Genomic DNA, 19,053 nt, shown 5'->3' on the forward strand with positions numbered 1-19,053 from the left:
GCAAATGCATGGGTAAGGACCCATGGTAAAATCACTGTAACGCAAGGCCTCTTATTGCTTATTTCTCTATAGATATCTGTATCAGCATCAGCCATTGAAAGACCGATATCAACCAACCACTACAGAGCTAGGAAGCAGATTTAGACACAGCGCCTCCTCTCAAGCAAAAGCTACTGTACAGTATGTGGGCACATTGTGGGTAAACAGAAGCGGGCTCCTCTCTAGGGGACAGATGGAGGTCAGGTTCTGTTAGTGGGCTGTGATAACCAGCAGGTGTTTGTTTGAAGGATAAAGACTCTCATTTGTGACCGCAGACTGTAGATTCTTTATAAAATGCACCTGCAATAAAGCCTTCAGGAAGAGATGCAATAAATGCAAAGCGCTGCTCTTGTGGTAATGATTATCAATTATGAATAATTACAACTTGTCATCTATTCATGATGGTGGGCACAATTACTCAGGCCGAATGAAAAGTACAGCAGTAATAAGATGAGATAATTAAATAATAAAGTGAAATGCGTTTTAATGGAGCTCACAAGCTCTTCGTTCTATTCGTTGCTCTCGCCTGTGTAAGTGCTGCAAATGCAAACTCTTATGTTCAAAAACGATACCACATTTTTTCAAAGTTCATGCATGCCTAAACAATTTGTCTAGCCCAAACTTAAACAAACAAAGCAATGTTTTGATAGCACCACAGTGTACACTTTTTGAAGAAATCAACATACATATGACTTCCTAATAGTTGACTTTGCGTATGAAAGTATTTTATCATTCATATAACTGTAATGCATCATGCCTCTCTAATACCTGCAGAGGATATTTTAAGTGTACACTAAAACAGTGCATGTATGTTGCTCTTTAAAAAAGGTAGAGATATTTGTGGACAGTGTGCTCATTTTCTTGAAAGAAAACTGGGTCGGTAACTGACGTTTTTCTGTGTTTGATGAGGCCTGCTTGTCAATAGCTGTTTCTATGGCGAAAGTAAAAGTATGAATTACACAGGTGATTGAAGAAAAGCTCTTTGACATTGAAGAAAAGTGACTAAGCTCAAAACTGAATATCTTATACAAACTGGCCTAAGGCGAAAGGAAACGTAGAGTCATTTGAAATGTTTTAGTGAAGCACAAATGGAAAATCTCTACACCCTCCCTCTATATCTTTTTCTCTATCTAGTTGGTTTTTGCAGTGGTCAGCTATCAATTCATCTGAAAAATTATTTCACACAGCAGTAAAGCTGAAAAATATCATATTACGCACCAAGACCAAATGATTCTCAAGAAAGGGACTCTTAGATCTGACTCTGTATTTTAATTCTCTCTTCAGTGGACATTGAGGCGGTCTGAAGGTATCTCATTATTTGAGCTTCATATTTCAGCTCAGCGGCTCATGAAGATCACGGCCAAATGAAACTGCAGTTATGATAAGGACTTTTTCTCCAGAACGATTTGAGGGAGGCATTATTGATTCCCAGAGATAAGGTTGATATTAAACATAGAATGAAATCACTGCTTCAATTCAAGCCGAGTTCCTGCACAGAAAATTATGTCTTGATGTAATAATTTCACAGGCGGAATCATTTCCACTTATTGCAGGTTTACTCTTGCGAAATTGCCAATGGATTCAGTTCCACATGGGATGCATGTGCAGTTCCTTACACAAAAGGTTTTGAACAGATGAGAAGACTTGGAATATAGCACACAAGTCATAGGGACTACTTTTATGCCTTTTTTTCCTTTCTTGATCATTGTATGGTGCCATTGTATGGAAAAGAGCTGTGTGAACATTTCTGTGAACAATTTATGCTTTTGTGGTGCAAGGAAGAAAAAGTCATGCAGGCTTTGAACAACCTGTGTGTGTAAATGATGACAGAATTGTCATATTTGGGGAGCTGCAAAGCCTTGAAATATTTGGCAACCAAATATACATTTCAAAGACCACAAATGTGATTGATCTCACAGCTGTTTAACTCAGAACACAGGTTGTTTATGTACAAATTCCCAGACATTGTTCTCATGTATTAATGTATGAGATACTCACACACACAACACACACACACACACACACACACACACTTACCTGCAGGGCAGTGGGAAGATGGTTTATGTTGGGAGTGCTGTAGTGGGAGATGCATTTTTGTGTGTAAATTTAGGGTGACCAGATGACCATGACAAAAATTCGGGGCTACACTTTTCCTAACCAAAAGAAAATATGATCCTTTCTCTTTAAATAGTTAAAGCTAGCTGTTGTGTATATGGGTTGATGCATGTTTTTCTTAAGCGTTTATTTGAGGATGTGAAGTGCGTCTTTTCATTTTCTGGTGTCTGTGACCAATGACTTTAGACACAGAACTTCAGAAACAATAAAGTGCTGACAGACAGCACAGATTCACTGGCTTTTTACCAGCATGTCAATTCGCATTGGGCCACCTTTACTTGGATTATTTTTAAGGCATTTTATAGAAGATAAAAACACTGTAATGTGTATTGTCATGCACGTTCCCTGAAAAAGTTGTGATATGCTCGTTTTGGACCAATTAAAGTCAATAAGAAGATCTGGCAAACATTACAACGCCCCACATAAAACAAATCCCATCCAGACAGAATTTATGACATCACATGGCTCATTGATACAGGGTTGTGATTTTACTGATGGTATGTCAAAGGATGTATATTAGGTATTGATTCGTCTACGGAACTGCCGCTCACTGTATGTTTTTCACACCATTCTCTGTACACTCTAGAGTCTGTTGTGCATGAAAATCTCAGGAGATAAACATTTCATAAAATTTTTATGACATAAAAATTTCTCAAACCAGTTCATCTGGCACCAACAAAATTGCCACTGTCCAAATGACTGAGGTCACATTTTTTCCCCAGAACATTAACTGAAGCTCCTGACCCATATCTGAATGATATTTATTTCTATACAATTTGATATTTATTTATCAGAATTAGTTTTTCAAAGTGAGGACATCCCCAAATGTACACAAGGGAAGATTTTGTCAGATTTAGATCACTTCAGGGGACATTTTTGCCCCCAAAGCATATCTAAGTAAACACACACATGCTGTCCCCTGATGTTTGGCTTCAATTATGTCTCACAAAGACTTAAAACACCTCCCTATTTATCCCACTGTTAACACACACACACACACACACACACACACACACACACACATACACACACACACACACACACACACACACACACACACACACACACACACACACACACACACACAGTTGTAACTGATAGTCCAATAGACTCCAATCACTGATTAACCCTTACAGCTGCTCAATGAAATATCACTTCTGGATGCTAAAACTTTTAATATAAGGTGTACATTCATTCTGTGTCAAAAGTGTAAAACATTTATTTACTCATTTACATGTCTTTCCAAGCCAACAGTATATGATTTTCTTTGTTCCGTTAAACAAAAGGACTTATTTTAACAATGTTCACTCTGCTTTTTTCTACATATTAAACGCATATTCAGTGACTAAGCTGCAAAAAGCATCATAAAAGTAGTCCAGAAGTACTCCTAATATTCATGTTTGGAAGTACTAATGTGCCTGAAGCTTCATCTGTGCTTGTCTTATTATTCAGGGTAAGGTTTTCCAAAGGAAAATATTTGTGTGTATTGCTCAGAGGTTGCTCTTTCATAGCTCAGAAGACTAAAAGTCAACATGAAATCAAAATGGAATCTATTTACTTTCTTATTACATGTTCCTGGACTTATTTAGCATAATTCATCAGTGCATGTTATTCCAATGAAAAAACAATTTCCTCATTATCTTCATAAAAATGTAATAACATGCACCAGTAGCTAAATATCTATTTAGCAATGTTTTTGATGCATTATAGAAGTATAATTGATTGTGAATAAATTTTTAGTTATATTTCATTTAAGTATCAACTTTGACTCACCTAAAATGTTTGGGAGATATAAAAATAGACAAATTAGTCAATTGTTAACATACAGTGGCATGCAAAAGTTTGGGCACCCCTGGTCAAAATTTTCTGTAGTTAAATGTGTAGCAGATGAACTGATCTTCAAAAGGCTTAAAGTTAAAGATGAAACATTCTTTTCAAAATGTTAAGCATTAATAGTGTATTATTTTTATTTTGTACAATTTTAGTGTGGAAAAAAAGGAAAGGAGCACCATGCAAAATTTGGGTCTCAGACCTTAATTAGCTTGTTAGGGCTATGGCTTGTTCACAATCATCATTTGAAAAGGCCAGGTGAGGCAAATTTCAAAGCTTCATGAATACTCTGACTCCTCAAATCTTGTCCCAACAATCAGCAGCCATGGGCTCCTATAAGCAGCTGCCTAACACTCTAAAAATTAAAATAATTGATGCCCACAAAGCATGAGAAGGCTATAAGAAGATAATAAAGCATTTTCATGTAGCCGATTCCTCAGTCCGTAATGTAATTAAGAAATGTCAGTTAACAGGAACAGTGGAGTTCAAGCTGAGGTCTGGAAGACCAAGAAAACTTTCAGAGAGAACTCCTCGTAGGATTGCTAGAAAGGCGAATCAAAACCCCTGTTTAACAGCAAAAGACCTTTTAAGGAAGGTTTAGCCGACTCTGGAGTAGTGGTGCACTGTTCTACTGACACAAATATGACCTTCATGGAAGAGTCATGAGAAGAAAACCTTTCCTGTGTCCTCACCACAAATTTCAGTGTCAGAAGTTTGCAAATGAACACCTAAACAAGCCTGATGCATTTTAGAAACAAGTCCTGCGGACTGATGAAGTTTAAATATAACTTTTTGGCCACAATGAGCAAAGGTACGTTTGGAGAAAAAAGGGTGCAGAATTTCATGAAAAGAACACCTCTCCAACTGTTAAGCACAGGGGTGGATTGATCATGCTTTGGGCTTGTGTTGATACCAGTGGCACAGGGGAACGTTTCTCTGGTAGAGCAAAGAATGGATTAAATTAAATACCAGCAAATTCTGGAAGCAAACATCACGCCATCTGTAAAAATGCTGAAGATGAAAAGAGGTTTGCTTCTACAACAGGACAATGATCCTAAACACACCTCAAAATCAACAATGGACTATCTCAAGAGGCGCACGCTGAAGGTTTTGCCATGGCCCTCACAGTCCCCTGACCTTAACATCATCAAAAATCTGTGGATAGACATGAAAAGTACAGTGCATGTAAGAAGGCCCAAGAATCTCACAGAACTTGAAGCCTTTTGCAAGGAAGAATGGGTGAAAATCAAGAAAAATCCCCAAAAAAGAATTGAAACAAATTTAGCTGGCTACAAAAAGCTTTTACAAGCCAGGGGGTGTTACTAAGTGCTGACCATGCAGGGTGCCCAAACTTTTGCTTTGGGCCATTTTCCTTTTTTTGTTATTTTGAAACTGTAAAAGATGGATATGAAATTTTTTTTAAAAGAAATGTGTCATCTTTAACTTTATGCCTTTTGGAAATCAGGCCATCTTTAGCTCCCTTATCTATTCACAGCAACAGAAATGTTTATCACAGTTGCCCAAACTTTTGCATGCCACTGTATACAGTAAGAGTAGAGCTGTAAAATTAATGTTGATAGCATAGCTCAGATCATTTGGTAGAATTTGATGTGAAATGCATGTTGTTCAAATTAAAATGTCTGACTTTGGATTACAGACTTTGTCATCATGGCAAATCAGAACACGGTTTGAGACATTGTTGAGATCTCTTCTGAAACAACTGAGAATCAGGAAACTTCAGATTTAATTGCATTGCTTTTTAGGAGAAACAATCGAGATATTAAAGAGATCTCACGGGTCATATCTTTCCTATGAGCTTTTAATAACTTACTGACAATATTTGTAACTTATTTGTAAAGACACCTAAGGTGAATACATTTACTTGGAAAACAACATGCCTGAATCTTAACACTATAATCTCACAACTCTATCATGTTTCTTGTTTTTGTACTGCACAGAACACGACAAGCATCGTCTATGCAAGAGCACAGAGTACATGAATTTGCACTTCAAAGTCAAATGGTTCCACAATGAGTATGTTCGAGACCTGCCCGCCTTTAAAGGAATTCCCCCAGAGTATTCCCTGTAAGTATCCAACAGTTTCTGCCCTGTCCACATATCTCACTTTTACACTTTCCAAAAGTTGATCAGTGCTATGGAAGATACTCTGAAGCTGCTGTTTGCCAAGCTACAAGCTACTCATCATTTAGTCTACATGAAATTAAAATTGACCCTATTTACTTTCTTAATACACATTCCTGGTCTTATTATACAAAATCCATTAGTGCATGTTATTCCAAAGACAACAAAATGATGTCTTCGTCATCTTTTCTCCACCTATGAAATAACTTTCCTGTTTGTCTAACATCACGTAACTCTTCTATTCCCCTTTTTGGATCCAGTTAATTCCCAGTGAATAAAAACAGATCCCATAGTTTTCCTTGTCTTATTGAATGTCTGTTTCAATTGCAAATATGTCACATTATGTAAATAAAATGGGTTGTGAGTGCCATTTCATATAGACTTTAAAGGAATATTTCAGGTTAAATACAAGTTAAGCTCAGTCGACAGCATTTGTTGCAATTGAAGAGAATGGGGCAACTTTTTGAAATGTTTAAAGGCGGAAATGTGAAGCTTATAGTTTGATTAAATAACTTGCATGAATTCTTCAGAGTATTTTAATGTTTACAGATTGGCCCCACTCACTTCCAAAAGGAAGGCAGTAAAAGGCAATATTTATCTGGCACAAAAACAGCGAGGATCTCAATTCATCAAACTGGAACACATACTGTACATTTATGCTTATTATAAGTGATAAAACAAAAACAAAAAACACTAAATCGAAAACATGTGAAAACCAAATGGCCAAAGCCAGTTTTATCTCTTGGCGATTATTCAGTTTGGACCCTGATCACATACGGTTGTCCTGAATCTGTCTACATGCTATTCTCTCATTGGTTGCTCTCTGTGCTTTAGAAGTCACTCATTCATTAATGTGAGTTATGATTGTAGGAGAGGTGGCTGACAGATGGAAGGAGCGTCATGCAAGAGCCACACAGCTGTCAATCGAAAACACCTTGAGAATTAATTTTGCAGTGAGGGTGTGACAGCATGGGAGAACTGCTCCGCCCATCACATTTTTTAACATCAGTGACATCTCAATGACAGAGAGGAGAGGTGTGCTTTTGCTTTTCCATGCAATTGAATGTCAACTTTTCACCTGGCAGATGATGAAATGGATGAAAAAATCCCTTAGATTTACATTGAAGCAGGAACTCCAGCCATATTTAGAGACCAGAATATCATAGAGGCTCTTTTGACTCGCAACAACTTAACAACAACCTAGCATCATGCCGGCGAGTTTTGCAGGGACAAGCACCACTCACATTTCCTTCCGAATATATAATAATCCAGTTATTTATGTCATCTTCATTGATTGTTGGTTCTTTGAACAACCATTATGCCCTAGTTTCACTCGTGAATGCTGTTTCTCTCTTTCTATACAGGTGGTTTGAGCCTTTTGTTATTCAGTGGTTGGATGAAAATGAAGTTGTAAGCATGGATTTCCTGAATGGAGCTCTGGAGAGAGATAAAAAAGATGGGGTGAGAGTTTAAAATTGTTACTGTGTTTCTGTAGAGCATTTTGAAAATTAGTGAAGAGTCGAACACTGCCATTACCATCCAAACATTACTCTTGTACAATTTAATTGACACGTTGGATAATTTCATATTTCTTTTTCACTTTTATAATTTTCCAACAAAGACAGGACACTTTTTCAGGGTTAGTGCAACAAAATGAAGAGTAAAGGATATACTTTTAGGGCCTTGTTCATGAAAAATGAGCAATTTCTGTGAAAATCGTAGTAATTCATTGTCAATTTTGTACATTTTCTCCAAGGGCTTTATTCATGAAGCATAATGAATATTTGTGTAAATATTTCATTAAAAACATTCTTAAGGAAATTGTCACATTTAGTTCAATGGGAGAATTAATTTATGAACATTATACATAGAAATTGTGCCGTCACAGGGAATTATGCCAAATGCAGTTTTGTATCTTGTATCTATGTCTCTTGCTTAGAAATAACAGCTTGTATTCAGGAGCAGTGACATCACTCTCCACCCTATGAAGTCAAATCACTCCAAACTGGTGCCGTTCATTTGTGCTCAGTTTGTGCCGTTAAAAGAAACATGGTAACTATTTTCCTTCCTTAGATATAGCAAGAAACTTTTTGGGAGCAGTGACATCACTCTCCACCCTATGAAGTCAAATCGCACCAAACCAGTGCAAACCTTGTTATATTTAACAAGATATCTTTTGGGAGCAGTGAAATTGTGCAGGCTAAACCCCATGTCAATCACACTCACACGTCTTCATCATTTGTGCTCCATTCTGGATTGTGCCATGTTTGGATTGAATTTGTTTTGGTCACTGCATAATTTCCATCCTTTTGTGTTACTTCTTAGTTTTGATGATGTTATACTCTAAATTCTAAAATACAAAATCGGCAAGTGTGATCAAACTTTTCTAAAGAGTTCTGGTCTTGCACTGAGGGGTCGTTCACATTGATCACATTTTTGTGTGTTTCCGCGCTGTTTTATAATTGATTTAAATGTAAGAGTGTGCTAGATGGACGTCTTTAGCGGCTTGTTCAAATTTTTAGATGCCATGTCAATTTAAAAGAACCTAAAATGTTAAATGTACGTCTCGAGTCGAGACACCTACATTTTGCACTTGGTACCATTGGTGAATGGTATTAGCCGTTAGCTACCATATTGGCCTATGCAATTACACAAACACTGTCAACGCAAGTTGCTCCAGCTTCTAGCAGAATTAAAACAAATAAAAGCAAATTCAGAACTGAATGTGGCTGTTTATTTACGAAAACAATTCTGAATAATTAGTCAATATAAAAATTATGTACAGCTTTGTTCAGCAATGTCGGATATAGCTATTAACGAATGAGTTTGTTGGGGTGAAAAATCTAATATTTGCCCCAAAATGAATGCTTTACTGAAACCAAACATGGCACAAACCAGAATGGAGCACAAACGATGAAGACGGGTGAGAGTGATTGACATGGGGTTTAGCCTGTGCGATTTCACGGCTCCCAAAACATATCTTGTTTAATATAAAGAAAGGAAAACTTGATGATGTTTCTTTTAACGGCACAAGTCGAGCACAAACGGAAAAAAAATAAGAGAATAAAGAAATAATAAAATGCATAAAAATATAGAAATAAATAGTAATCAAAATTAAAAAACAATTAATCAAACCATGACTTGGTCATCATTAGAACGGATTTCATCAAATTTTATTTCAATAAGCCCTCTTTTTGAATAGGATTGTGAATATTACAGTTTTGTTTTCTCTTTCATACCTTTCAGAAAGTATTACTCATAATTAATACACTTTTTCTCAAAGCAAGTGTACACACTGAATCGAATCAAACGAGCTGATAAACAGGTAAATTGAATGCATTAGACTGATGAGTGTTCAGGAAATAACTGTATACATTGGACAAATGTTTTTGATTCAAGTCATTAGAATACAAGCGACTGTTACTGTATCACAGTATAAAAATACACATTTATCCTGCACGCTGTTCCCCACACGGATGAAAACAAATCTAGCCACCGTAATTCATTTTATATGCTAATTGCTTTCACCTAAAACCAGTTGCGATAAAAACACAGATCATTTAGTGCCATTAATATTGCCCTGTGCAATAGTTACTGTGGTGATGGGCGACTGAGAAATATAATTGCACACGAACACATTCAGGCTTAGATTACACTGCAGAGAAATTAAAGCCACATTAAAAAAATATATATATTTTATTTTATTTATGTTCACAGCAGAGCATGAGTATTATTTATAGCTAGTATGGCAGGTTGCTAACTGTGCTTGGCCATTGAGATGTACTCTGGTTCAAGTCTTGCAAGATTCAACTCTTACAATTAAGTTGCTGATGGAGAAGCACTCTGAGTTCATTGTCTAATGATTATTTTTTGTTAACTGGCAGATGTGCCCGGGGAATTGGGCCAGAATCACAGGTTAATTGTGTCACAGGTTATGTTGGCAGGCATTCCCCTTGGCTCTGACTCATATCAGTGCAGTGTCTTCGTGATAAATAAAGGTTCTTTAAAATAATAGTTGACCCAACTAGTGAAAATTCTCTCATCAATTACTTACTGACATGCCATCCTAGATGTGTATGATGTTCTTCATTCTGCAGAACACAAACAAAGATTTGTGAAAATTTTCTAAGCTGTAGGTCCATACAATGCAAGTGAATGGTGACCAGTAAAGACAGCATAAAAGTAATCCATATGACTCCAGGGGTTAAATCCATGTCTTCTGAAGTGATATGATAGATGTGGGTGAGAAACAGATCAATATTTAAGTCCTTTTTTACTGTAAATCTCCACTTTCACTTTCACATTCTTCTTCTTTTTTGGTGATTCACATTGTTTGTGCATATTGCCACCTACTGGGCAGGGAGGAGAATTCATAGTAAAAAAGGACTTAACCATTCACTTGCATTATGAGAAGCTACAGAGCCAAAATATTCCTCAAAAAATCTTTGTTTGTGTTCAGCTCAAGAAAGAAAGTCATACACGTGGGATGGCTTGAGGGTGAATAAGTGATGAGATCATTCATTTTTGGGTGAACTGTCCCTTTAAAGCACAAGAATTCTCTTCTTACCATTTTTGATGCAAACAGTGGCCCCCAAAAGGGACCTAACTAGCCATTTTTGCAGTGGCTTTTAAACAACCTGTATTAATGTGAATTGTAGTATATGAAAACATAATGTTTGTGAACCAGAAAGTGCCAAATACATTTTGAATAGTATATCTATTGTTTTAGCATTGAAATGTTTTGCTTGAAAAGTGTGCTACTTTTTGGGACCACTATAGATTGTTTTCTAAACAACCATAGAGTTTTAAAGTTTCTTCTATGGCATTTTGCTGCAAAACCCTTTCATTTCTAAGAATAGGTAAATGCATACATTTTTGGAAACATATGCAATGATAACATGGTTAACAAAGCTGCTTTCAACATCTGCTCAAGTAGAACATTATATTCCAGCTCAGTCAGAATATGACAAATGATCATTTGCTCTACTGCATGGCAAAAATGACTGTATATGTTTTAAATGTCCTGTTTGCATTGCAGTTCCAGCCAACATCCGAACACGCTCTCTTCTCCTGCTCGGTGGTGGATGTTTTCACACAGTTGAATCAAAGCTTTGAGATCATTAAGAAGCTGGAATGTCCAAATCCACAAGCCCTCGCTCACTTCATGTGCAGATTCGCAAAGGTAAGAGAGAATCAGAATTGCAATTCTTTACAAGTGTGTTTATAAAATCCCTGGACTTTGACTACAATAAAGCTAGAATGCATAAGGAATAATGTACAGTCAACTGGTCATTATTGCTAAATAAACCCAGAGAAGGTGATTGTAACCCACGATGCATAGCGAAATGGTTTGTTTTGCTATAAATTATGCCACTTCTTATATGGTCCTTACCAAATAAATAAATGAACATGAACTACTGCACTGAAGCTATGTTATTTTATGAGAAGAAAAAGACTGCAGAGATTCTGGAAACAGCTCAATTTCTCCATGGAGTTCTTTTGGTGTTATATCATTTTTCGTAAATGATCGTCTTACTGCTCATTATCTGGCTTATTGCTTGATGAATATATAAATAAAAAGACATGAAATATTGATATGAGTTGAAATTATTTAATTAGCCTACTTGTAGAGATTGCACAATGATCCGAGAAGCTGGAAAGGTGACTCACAATACCTGGATGATTGGTTCGCCCTGGATGTGCGATCATTATTCAGAAGTATCAGACCGCTGGATGGTGTGATTGACCAATCAGAATTGAGTATTCCAGAGAGCCCTGTAATTAACAAGTATATTGTTTATATTAAAGCAACCATTTCTCGTGTCGAGTTTGTGTGAAGTAATCAATGCCTCCTACAAGACTGTATGTTACAGTGATTTTACCATGGTAAAAGGGTGTTGCACGAGACAAAGCTGATTAAACCCGCTTAACCGTGGTAAAATCACAATAATACATGGTTTTGGCAGCAGTATGATAAAAGACACTAATGTTCAATAAGTAATTCAATTAATATTAATAATCATAATAAACCACAAACAAAACTGTAGGGAGTTGATTGGAACCTTAATATAGCATGTATGTGGAAATGGGCACTTGCTTTTAATGTGGCTTATCCAATTAGAGTTAAGATCCGGAACTATCTGTTTATAAAACACTATAGAGAGAATGTACAATAGTAAATTTAGAAACAGAAATGAGAAAATCCTTGATGTTTTTGTGCTCAAGTTTTAAAGAGCACTTGTGTGCAGTGAAAAGCTCAATTACTGTCGGAGGAAGTGATTGTGGTTTGGATAAAGGACTCAGAGCAGGTTTACACTGAGTGGATTAACCTTCTTAACTTTACTATACATTGCACTTTGTGTGTGCGCATACATGTGTTTGACTGGGTTAATTTCTAAGGTGAATCTTTGAGATTAATTGGAGATCATTTCTGTCAAAAAGTGTGTTTTCTGAGTGCAAAGTGTTTGATCAGACATACGGATCATCTCAGTGCACCTTACACACAATTCAGTCCAGTGTGCTTTATTGGCAGGACTTAGTCAGCCGTGTATATTTGCATACAATACAGCTGACCCATTCAATCAATATATGAAACATATTGACAGAAACTTTAGCCCATTTAATCCCACATTTTTCACAGCTAAGCAAAGACATGTATTTTACTCTTAGATGGCTCAATGAAACAAACTACATGCCTTTAAAAAAAAAAGAAAAAAGAGTAAAAAGTTAGTGCTTTATTCACAGATGGGAAACTATAGTTACATTTGCACAGGTCTTAAACAGACTCAACAGAATATTGCAAACAATAAAGTAATAAAAAAAAATTTTTGTTGCTATTGTTGGGATAAAATAAATTACAATTTTACTTTGTTTAATGTTTTCTAATAATACAATAAATATGCAATTTAATAACGGAACTCAGTCAGCTATCTATTAAAAAATTTGGCTCTGTATTTTCCCACTATAAGCCAGAGTAAATATACTCTTTAAACATTAAATGTACTAAATTTGGTAGTTGTATGTGTATAAAAATAACATTTCCTTTTATGGAGTTTTGATACTGACATCATCTTTCAGAGGTGCACAGTGGAACTAAATGGCTCTGGTCATGTGACTGTTTTCACTACCCATTTAAAAAATGTTCACATGAAATCGAGACAGTCTGCACTTGCATTTATAGTTAAGATCTCTGTGTAAAATACATCAACTGTTTGTAGAACCTTAAAATTTGTCACAAATGTAAACGATGTGTGAACACTATAATAAGCAATAGACACTAAGGCTGGGTAAAAATTAAATATTTTCTGATGCATCATAACCTTCGTTTGAACGATCTCAATATCAATATTGATTCTTAAATCCCAAGATCGATCTTTCACTCTATTTGGCAACCCAAATGCAACTAAAAAGCAACCAAAAATGTCTATTATTAGCCACTGGCTGATAAATGTTTAACTTGTTATGTGTGTCCAAAGACAAGATCCACACAATCCATATGTCATTGAATAATGTTGTTGATTAAAAACTACAGAAAAAGGACATTTAATTCTAATCACACATGGATTTGCTAAAGAAATTACGCTGCTCATCTCAATTTGTAAAATTAATATTTTCTAATTGTACCTAGAAGGGTTGCCTTGAAGTTTGCTTTATAATTAAGAGCATTGGCTGAGAGAGAATTTGTTTTATATGTAAGCAAAATGGACATTGGAACAGAAATGTACCCATATGAATCAATATCAATTGGGAGCTTGTAAATCAAATCTGAATCAATATGCAGCCCTAATAGACAAGGTTAATCATAAAACTAGATTTGCACATTTTCTGAAAGAAATGCAAGCGCTGCTTGTCTGTCGATGCTATGCGATTGCTAGGGGGTTCTGATTGGCAACCAGGTGGTTACTTATTTCCCCAATTCAAAAAACCCATCAACTCCAGCTCTGGTTAGCTACCTGGAGCCAAGGGAAAGTTAATAAAACACTTGATATAGTAATAAATATGTAAATATAAAAATGAGGGCGGCAAATGATATGTGTCTGCTGAGTGTGCAGTAATAGATTTCTCGTGTCGAGTTTGTGTGAAGTAATCAATGCCTCCTACAAGACTCTCTACTCATAATCCTTTGGGATGAGTACAGTGGTTTTGGAGAATTTCTCTTTTCTCTCTCTCTCTCTCTCCCTCTCTCTCTCTCTCTCCCTCTCCCTCTCTCTCTCTTTCTGCCCTTTGCAGTTCATTTGCATTCACAAAAGACATTTGGAATAGAAAAATGCATTAGATGGTTTCAAATCTTTTGGAAATCACTTATAATTCTTGAAATCCGGTGTGTGTTGTTGAGTGTTTTTATATTGGTAGACAAGATTACCATTTGTGTTAGTTGTATGTGTAAATGTAATTTATTAATAAGCATCATTATTACTATTGCTTATATGCTAAACTACAGTAGTATGAATAGAAAGAGTGATGCTTGCCTTAGCAAACACAACTGAATATTGTCAAGTTATTTAAAGCTAATACCGAAAAAAAGCTCTTCAGCAAAGAAGTGGAATGTCTTGTATATGTAATTTTGAATCTGTGTTATTTTGACATGATTTATTCCATTATAAAATTAAAGCAATAGGTCACCCATTTACCCATTTTTTCTTTTTCAAAAACCTGATTGGCTTTCCTTTTCTAGGGAACACTAAAGGAGATGTTAGGAAGAATTGTAGACTCAAGGGGGTCGCATTTGCCATTTTCAAAAATTTGAAACAAGTGTTTTCTATGAATTTACGTGCACAACCGAGCGGCTCCCAACTGTGACTCTGGAGTGCCATGGAGCGCAACTTGCATATTTTCCATTAAATTAGACCCAAAACATTATCAAAGTACAAAGATTATTTACTCTAGCCTTGTTTGTTCTTGAAAAAGGGAAAAAACCTTGGTAACTTTTGTGTGTACTGTCTGACACCTGAACCACATCGACGTGCCCTGTGTTTGATACCTGTGCCGTGTCCTAGCAGCGGCGCGACGTGGCTTTCTGTTCCGGTATGCGACCGCCTTCGGTCACCATTCACTTTTATTACATATTTGTTTCTATACAATAAAACTTAAAGTGACTGAGGCTAACATGCATAACATCTCCTTCTGTGTTCCCTCGAAGAAAGAAAATCATGCAGGTCATACAGAGTTTACATTTTTGGGAGAACGATGTATTTTAAACTGTACTGTTTATTAAATATAAATTTGTGGTTTTATTCTATTTGCAGACCATAAACAAAGTTCTTCTCCAGTATGCGGCGATCATCTTGAAAGACTTCAGCAACCATCTGAGCAAGGAGAAAGTGGTGAGTCTACAGAACTCACAGCACATGCACACACACACACACACACACACACACACACACACATACAGGAGTATGCACTTACAGTAAAATTGCACAGTAAGAAAATGCTTCGTCATAAAATGTCAGCGTGTTTTAAAGTCATGACCCTGCAAGTGTACAAACATGGCTTGATCTGATTTTCTGAGGCTGTACTCGGTGAACGTTGCCATGGAGACTAGCAAGGCAATCATAGTGAGACATTGCAGTTGAATTTGATTGGCCATGTGGCAGGAGCCACGTTCTGTGTTATCTCTTTGTTTCTGAGAGTCAAATGGGAAAATGAAGATGACAAATAAAGCACAAGACCTTCTTGTGTCCCTGTTTCACATCTTGTCTCCCTCCTCTGTTCTTTTAACTTAACTCTTTTGTTCAAATTGACAACGTTCGGAGTGCTAACTCTGCTGCCTTTGTTCTACCTCAAATTTTTCTCTGAGTCTTTCTGTAATGATTATAAAAGCCTGACATGCAGGATGTCTGCGGTAGAATGAAAGACAGACATATCTTTTAAGCGCCGTGACAGGCCCACAGAAAGAAAAGTGTGCGGCCGGTAATTAAAGATATATCTTTGTGCTGTCTCGGAAGATAGAACCACTCCTCTAGGCTCATCCATCGTTTAATTGACGGCCTGGTTCATCCTAAGAATATCTACATCTTTAAACGATCCAATGTCCCCTAAATCAACTCAATAACTGCCATGTCAGTTAATATATAGTACATTGGCTTAAATTGAATTCATGACTGTGTAAAATCGCCAGCTCTTGTCAGAGAGGCAATGGCACCTCTGTTCAATTAGCGCAGATGCTTCATATTTTAGATTCAGAGATGTACATCTATTTATCACAGAGTTGACATGTGACCTTTAGGAAGTGTGAGGATGTGGACAGTTAGAGCTGGTTTTAATTAGCTTATGGACTCCTGCGCTAATTACGCAGTCTTACCTGTCCAATTAACACTTAGGACGTTATACAAGATTGTATTTTGACATTTAGCTTGACACCTTATCTCTAGTTCATCTCTATGTCAACACAAACCTCTTTAGTGGTTGTTTGCGATTCAACATGTACTTTTCACCCAAAGTGCTTTGCAATAAACAGTCTGGCCTGGATCTGATTTCTCTGTTTCACCTAATGATCTAATGAAATGGACCCTGCATCTTTTTAGTCCAGTCAACAGTCTTAACTAGTTAGTTTACCACCATCCTATAAATTGATTTGATGAGGTTTTGATAAAACATTTTAACTGCAGCTTCCATGGGGCTCATTAATATACTGTGTCACTAATGTGTTGGGTAGAACTTAATGCATTATAAAGATATTAATTATAAAGATATTATTGTAACACTTTACACAAGAGTTGAACCAGGGAGTTTTCATCACAAAAACATTTTAAGAATCTTATATAGATTTTAATATATTTTCTGTATGAAGATTTGTTTGTTTCATTTGTCTAATTTATTGTGTATTTGTATCTATTTTTATAAATAATTGCTTTATTTAATGATTGATTTTACCTTGTTCTTGCCATGTAAATCTAAATTATTTTTTACAATCTAATTATTTTTACATTAAATGTTGTATATGTTAACATTAGTTAATGCATAATGAACTAAAGTAGCCTAATATGTTCAATTGATTTAATAATTGTACTGTATTAACCAAGATGTAAAATGTTACCAATATTATAATGATATTAATAGTATAATATTAATGCAGAAAGATACATCACAATTCCTTCTGATACACATTATAATGCATTGTATCTTTTAATAAATATGTTTAAAAATGCATAATACTTATATGGTAACTTGCAAGTGCCTTGGTGGAAGAGTGGGGTAACATCTCACAGCAAGAACTGGCTAATCTGGTGCAGTCTATGAGGAAGAAATGCACTGCAGTACTTAATGCAGCTGGTGGCCACACAGATACTGACTGTTACTTTTGATTTTGATCAAAGTAAGTGGAATATGGGATCATGTTTGCTGGTGTGGTTTTTGATATTGGGTATGATGGTAAATATGTGTTATTTAAATTATTTTTATCAAGTTTTGGAGAACAATTCTGACAACCTTTGGCTAACACAACAAGCAAACCAGTCATCAATTAACTTTTCGAACTAACACTGTGCCCAAATACCAAATGAATGCTCGATGTAATAACAGGCATTTTCAAAAGAGAGCGAGTGTTTGAATCAATACAACTGTTTTCAGTTGTGTTATTCTGGCATTGCTCTGGACAGATGAAGGCATCGATTTCACATAATGAAATTCAGATTTACTGCCATTGGTGAGCGTAAGATATGCAAACTCATCTCGGCAACTGCAACGTGCATGGCTCAAGGGTTCACCACCGCCATCAACATCTGAACGAATCACTGTTTGTGTGTGCAGTACTGTATATCTTTAAAGAACTCTTCTTCATCAAATGTCTTCATGTATTAGGAGGGGCGGAGATTTTTGAAGATTGCATGTATTTGCAAAGGAAATCAATGAATCAATCATAACATATTTTGTCTGTCAACAGCCCTGTATCCTCCTGAACAACATCCAACAGCTCAGAGTTCAACTGGAGAAGATGTTTGAGTCCATGGGAGGAAAACAGGTATATACATACCTTATATATGTTTATGAGTATGTCTTGGGCCTAAACCAGAACAATGTTCTCCCACAAACATTTTGTCTGTCTGTGTGAGCTAAATTCTAGAATTTGTTTTTTCCCATGCTGTATCATCCCCATGTGAATTTTGCATATGTGTTGCTTTCTCTTTTTTCTAAATGTGATGAACGTCTCTAACTATGTCTTGAAAATGTCTTGAGTCCTGTTTCCTGTTCTCCTTCTTTCTTGTCTTGTCCCCGTCTCCTCTGGGTCTTGCACCAGGAGGAAGGCGCTGTGGTCTTCTGCAAGGTGTGTGGACTGGTTTCCTCTCCCGTCACTCCAAGACCAATGTTCTTCAGCCATTTATTCACCTCATGTTGTTTCAAACCCATAAGACTTTCTTCTGAGGAACATATGATATGTAAAGCAGAAGGTTCAGTGTCAGTCACCATTCACTTTTATTGTATGAAAAAGATGAATGTGAATGTTGATTGAAGCTAACATTCAAACGAAAATCTCTGTTTGTGTTCCACGGAAGAAAGAAAGTCATATGGATTTAGAACGACATGTGGTTGAGTAAATGATGACAGCATTTTCTGTGAACTCTGGTTTAAGATTCTGGCTGCAGTATAAATTCTTAATGCATCCCAGTTGACCAGTTCTTCCAGTTTGAGCAGCACGTGACTTCTCACTGCCATTGAAACTCACCTCACGTCACTCTTCCTCAAGAGCATGCTGCACCTACTCAAGATTTTGCTATGAAACCTCACAGGGATACTTATTTTTCAGCAGATTATTTTGGTACCAGCAGACTGTTGTTTAGTAGTTTGATCCTGGTGATTTATTCCTGAGACAAAGTCAAAAACGTATTGCTTTAATCAAAATCCGACTTGCTGGCAGAACAAAATTACACCCCAATAGAGTGCAACAATGTCCACCCACTTTCAAGTATTGTCAAGTATTTTTCCCATTCA

The 19,053-nt window shown here is 36.3% G+C and overlaps 1 protein-coding gene across 1 annotated transcript in view; it reads left to right on the top strand.

Annotated features, from left to right (window-relative positions):
* The window catches only part of LOC127661842 (protein unc-13 homolog C-like), a 167,358-nt gene that overhangs the window by 113,434 nt on the left and 34,871 nt on the right, over nt 1-19,053 (top strand). Inside the window, exons 20-24 of the mRNA XM_052152769.1 lie at nt 5,943-6,069; nt 7,491-7,587; nt 11,165-11,308; nt 15,372-15,449; nt 18,008-18,085. Of these exons, the coding sequence (XP_052008729.1) occupies nt 5,943-6,069; nt 7,491-7,587; nt 11,165-11,308; nt 15,372-15,449; nt 18,008-18,085 (524 nt within the window). The remainder of the gene's footprint in view (nt 1-5,942; nt 6,070-7,490; nt 7,588-11,164; nt 11,309-15,371; nt 15,450-18,007; nt 18,086-19,053) is intronic.

Source organism: Xyrauchen texanus, chromosome 21 (genome assembly GCF_025860055.1).
Source record: "Xyrauchen texanus isolate HMW12.3.18 chromosome 21, RBS_HiC_50CHRs, whole genome shotgun sequence".
In the NCBI taxonomy this organism is placed as follows: Eukaryota; Metazoa; Chordata; class Actinopteri; order Cypriniformes; family Catostomidae; genus Xyrauchen; species Xyrauchen texanus.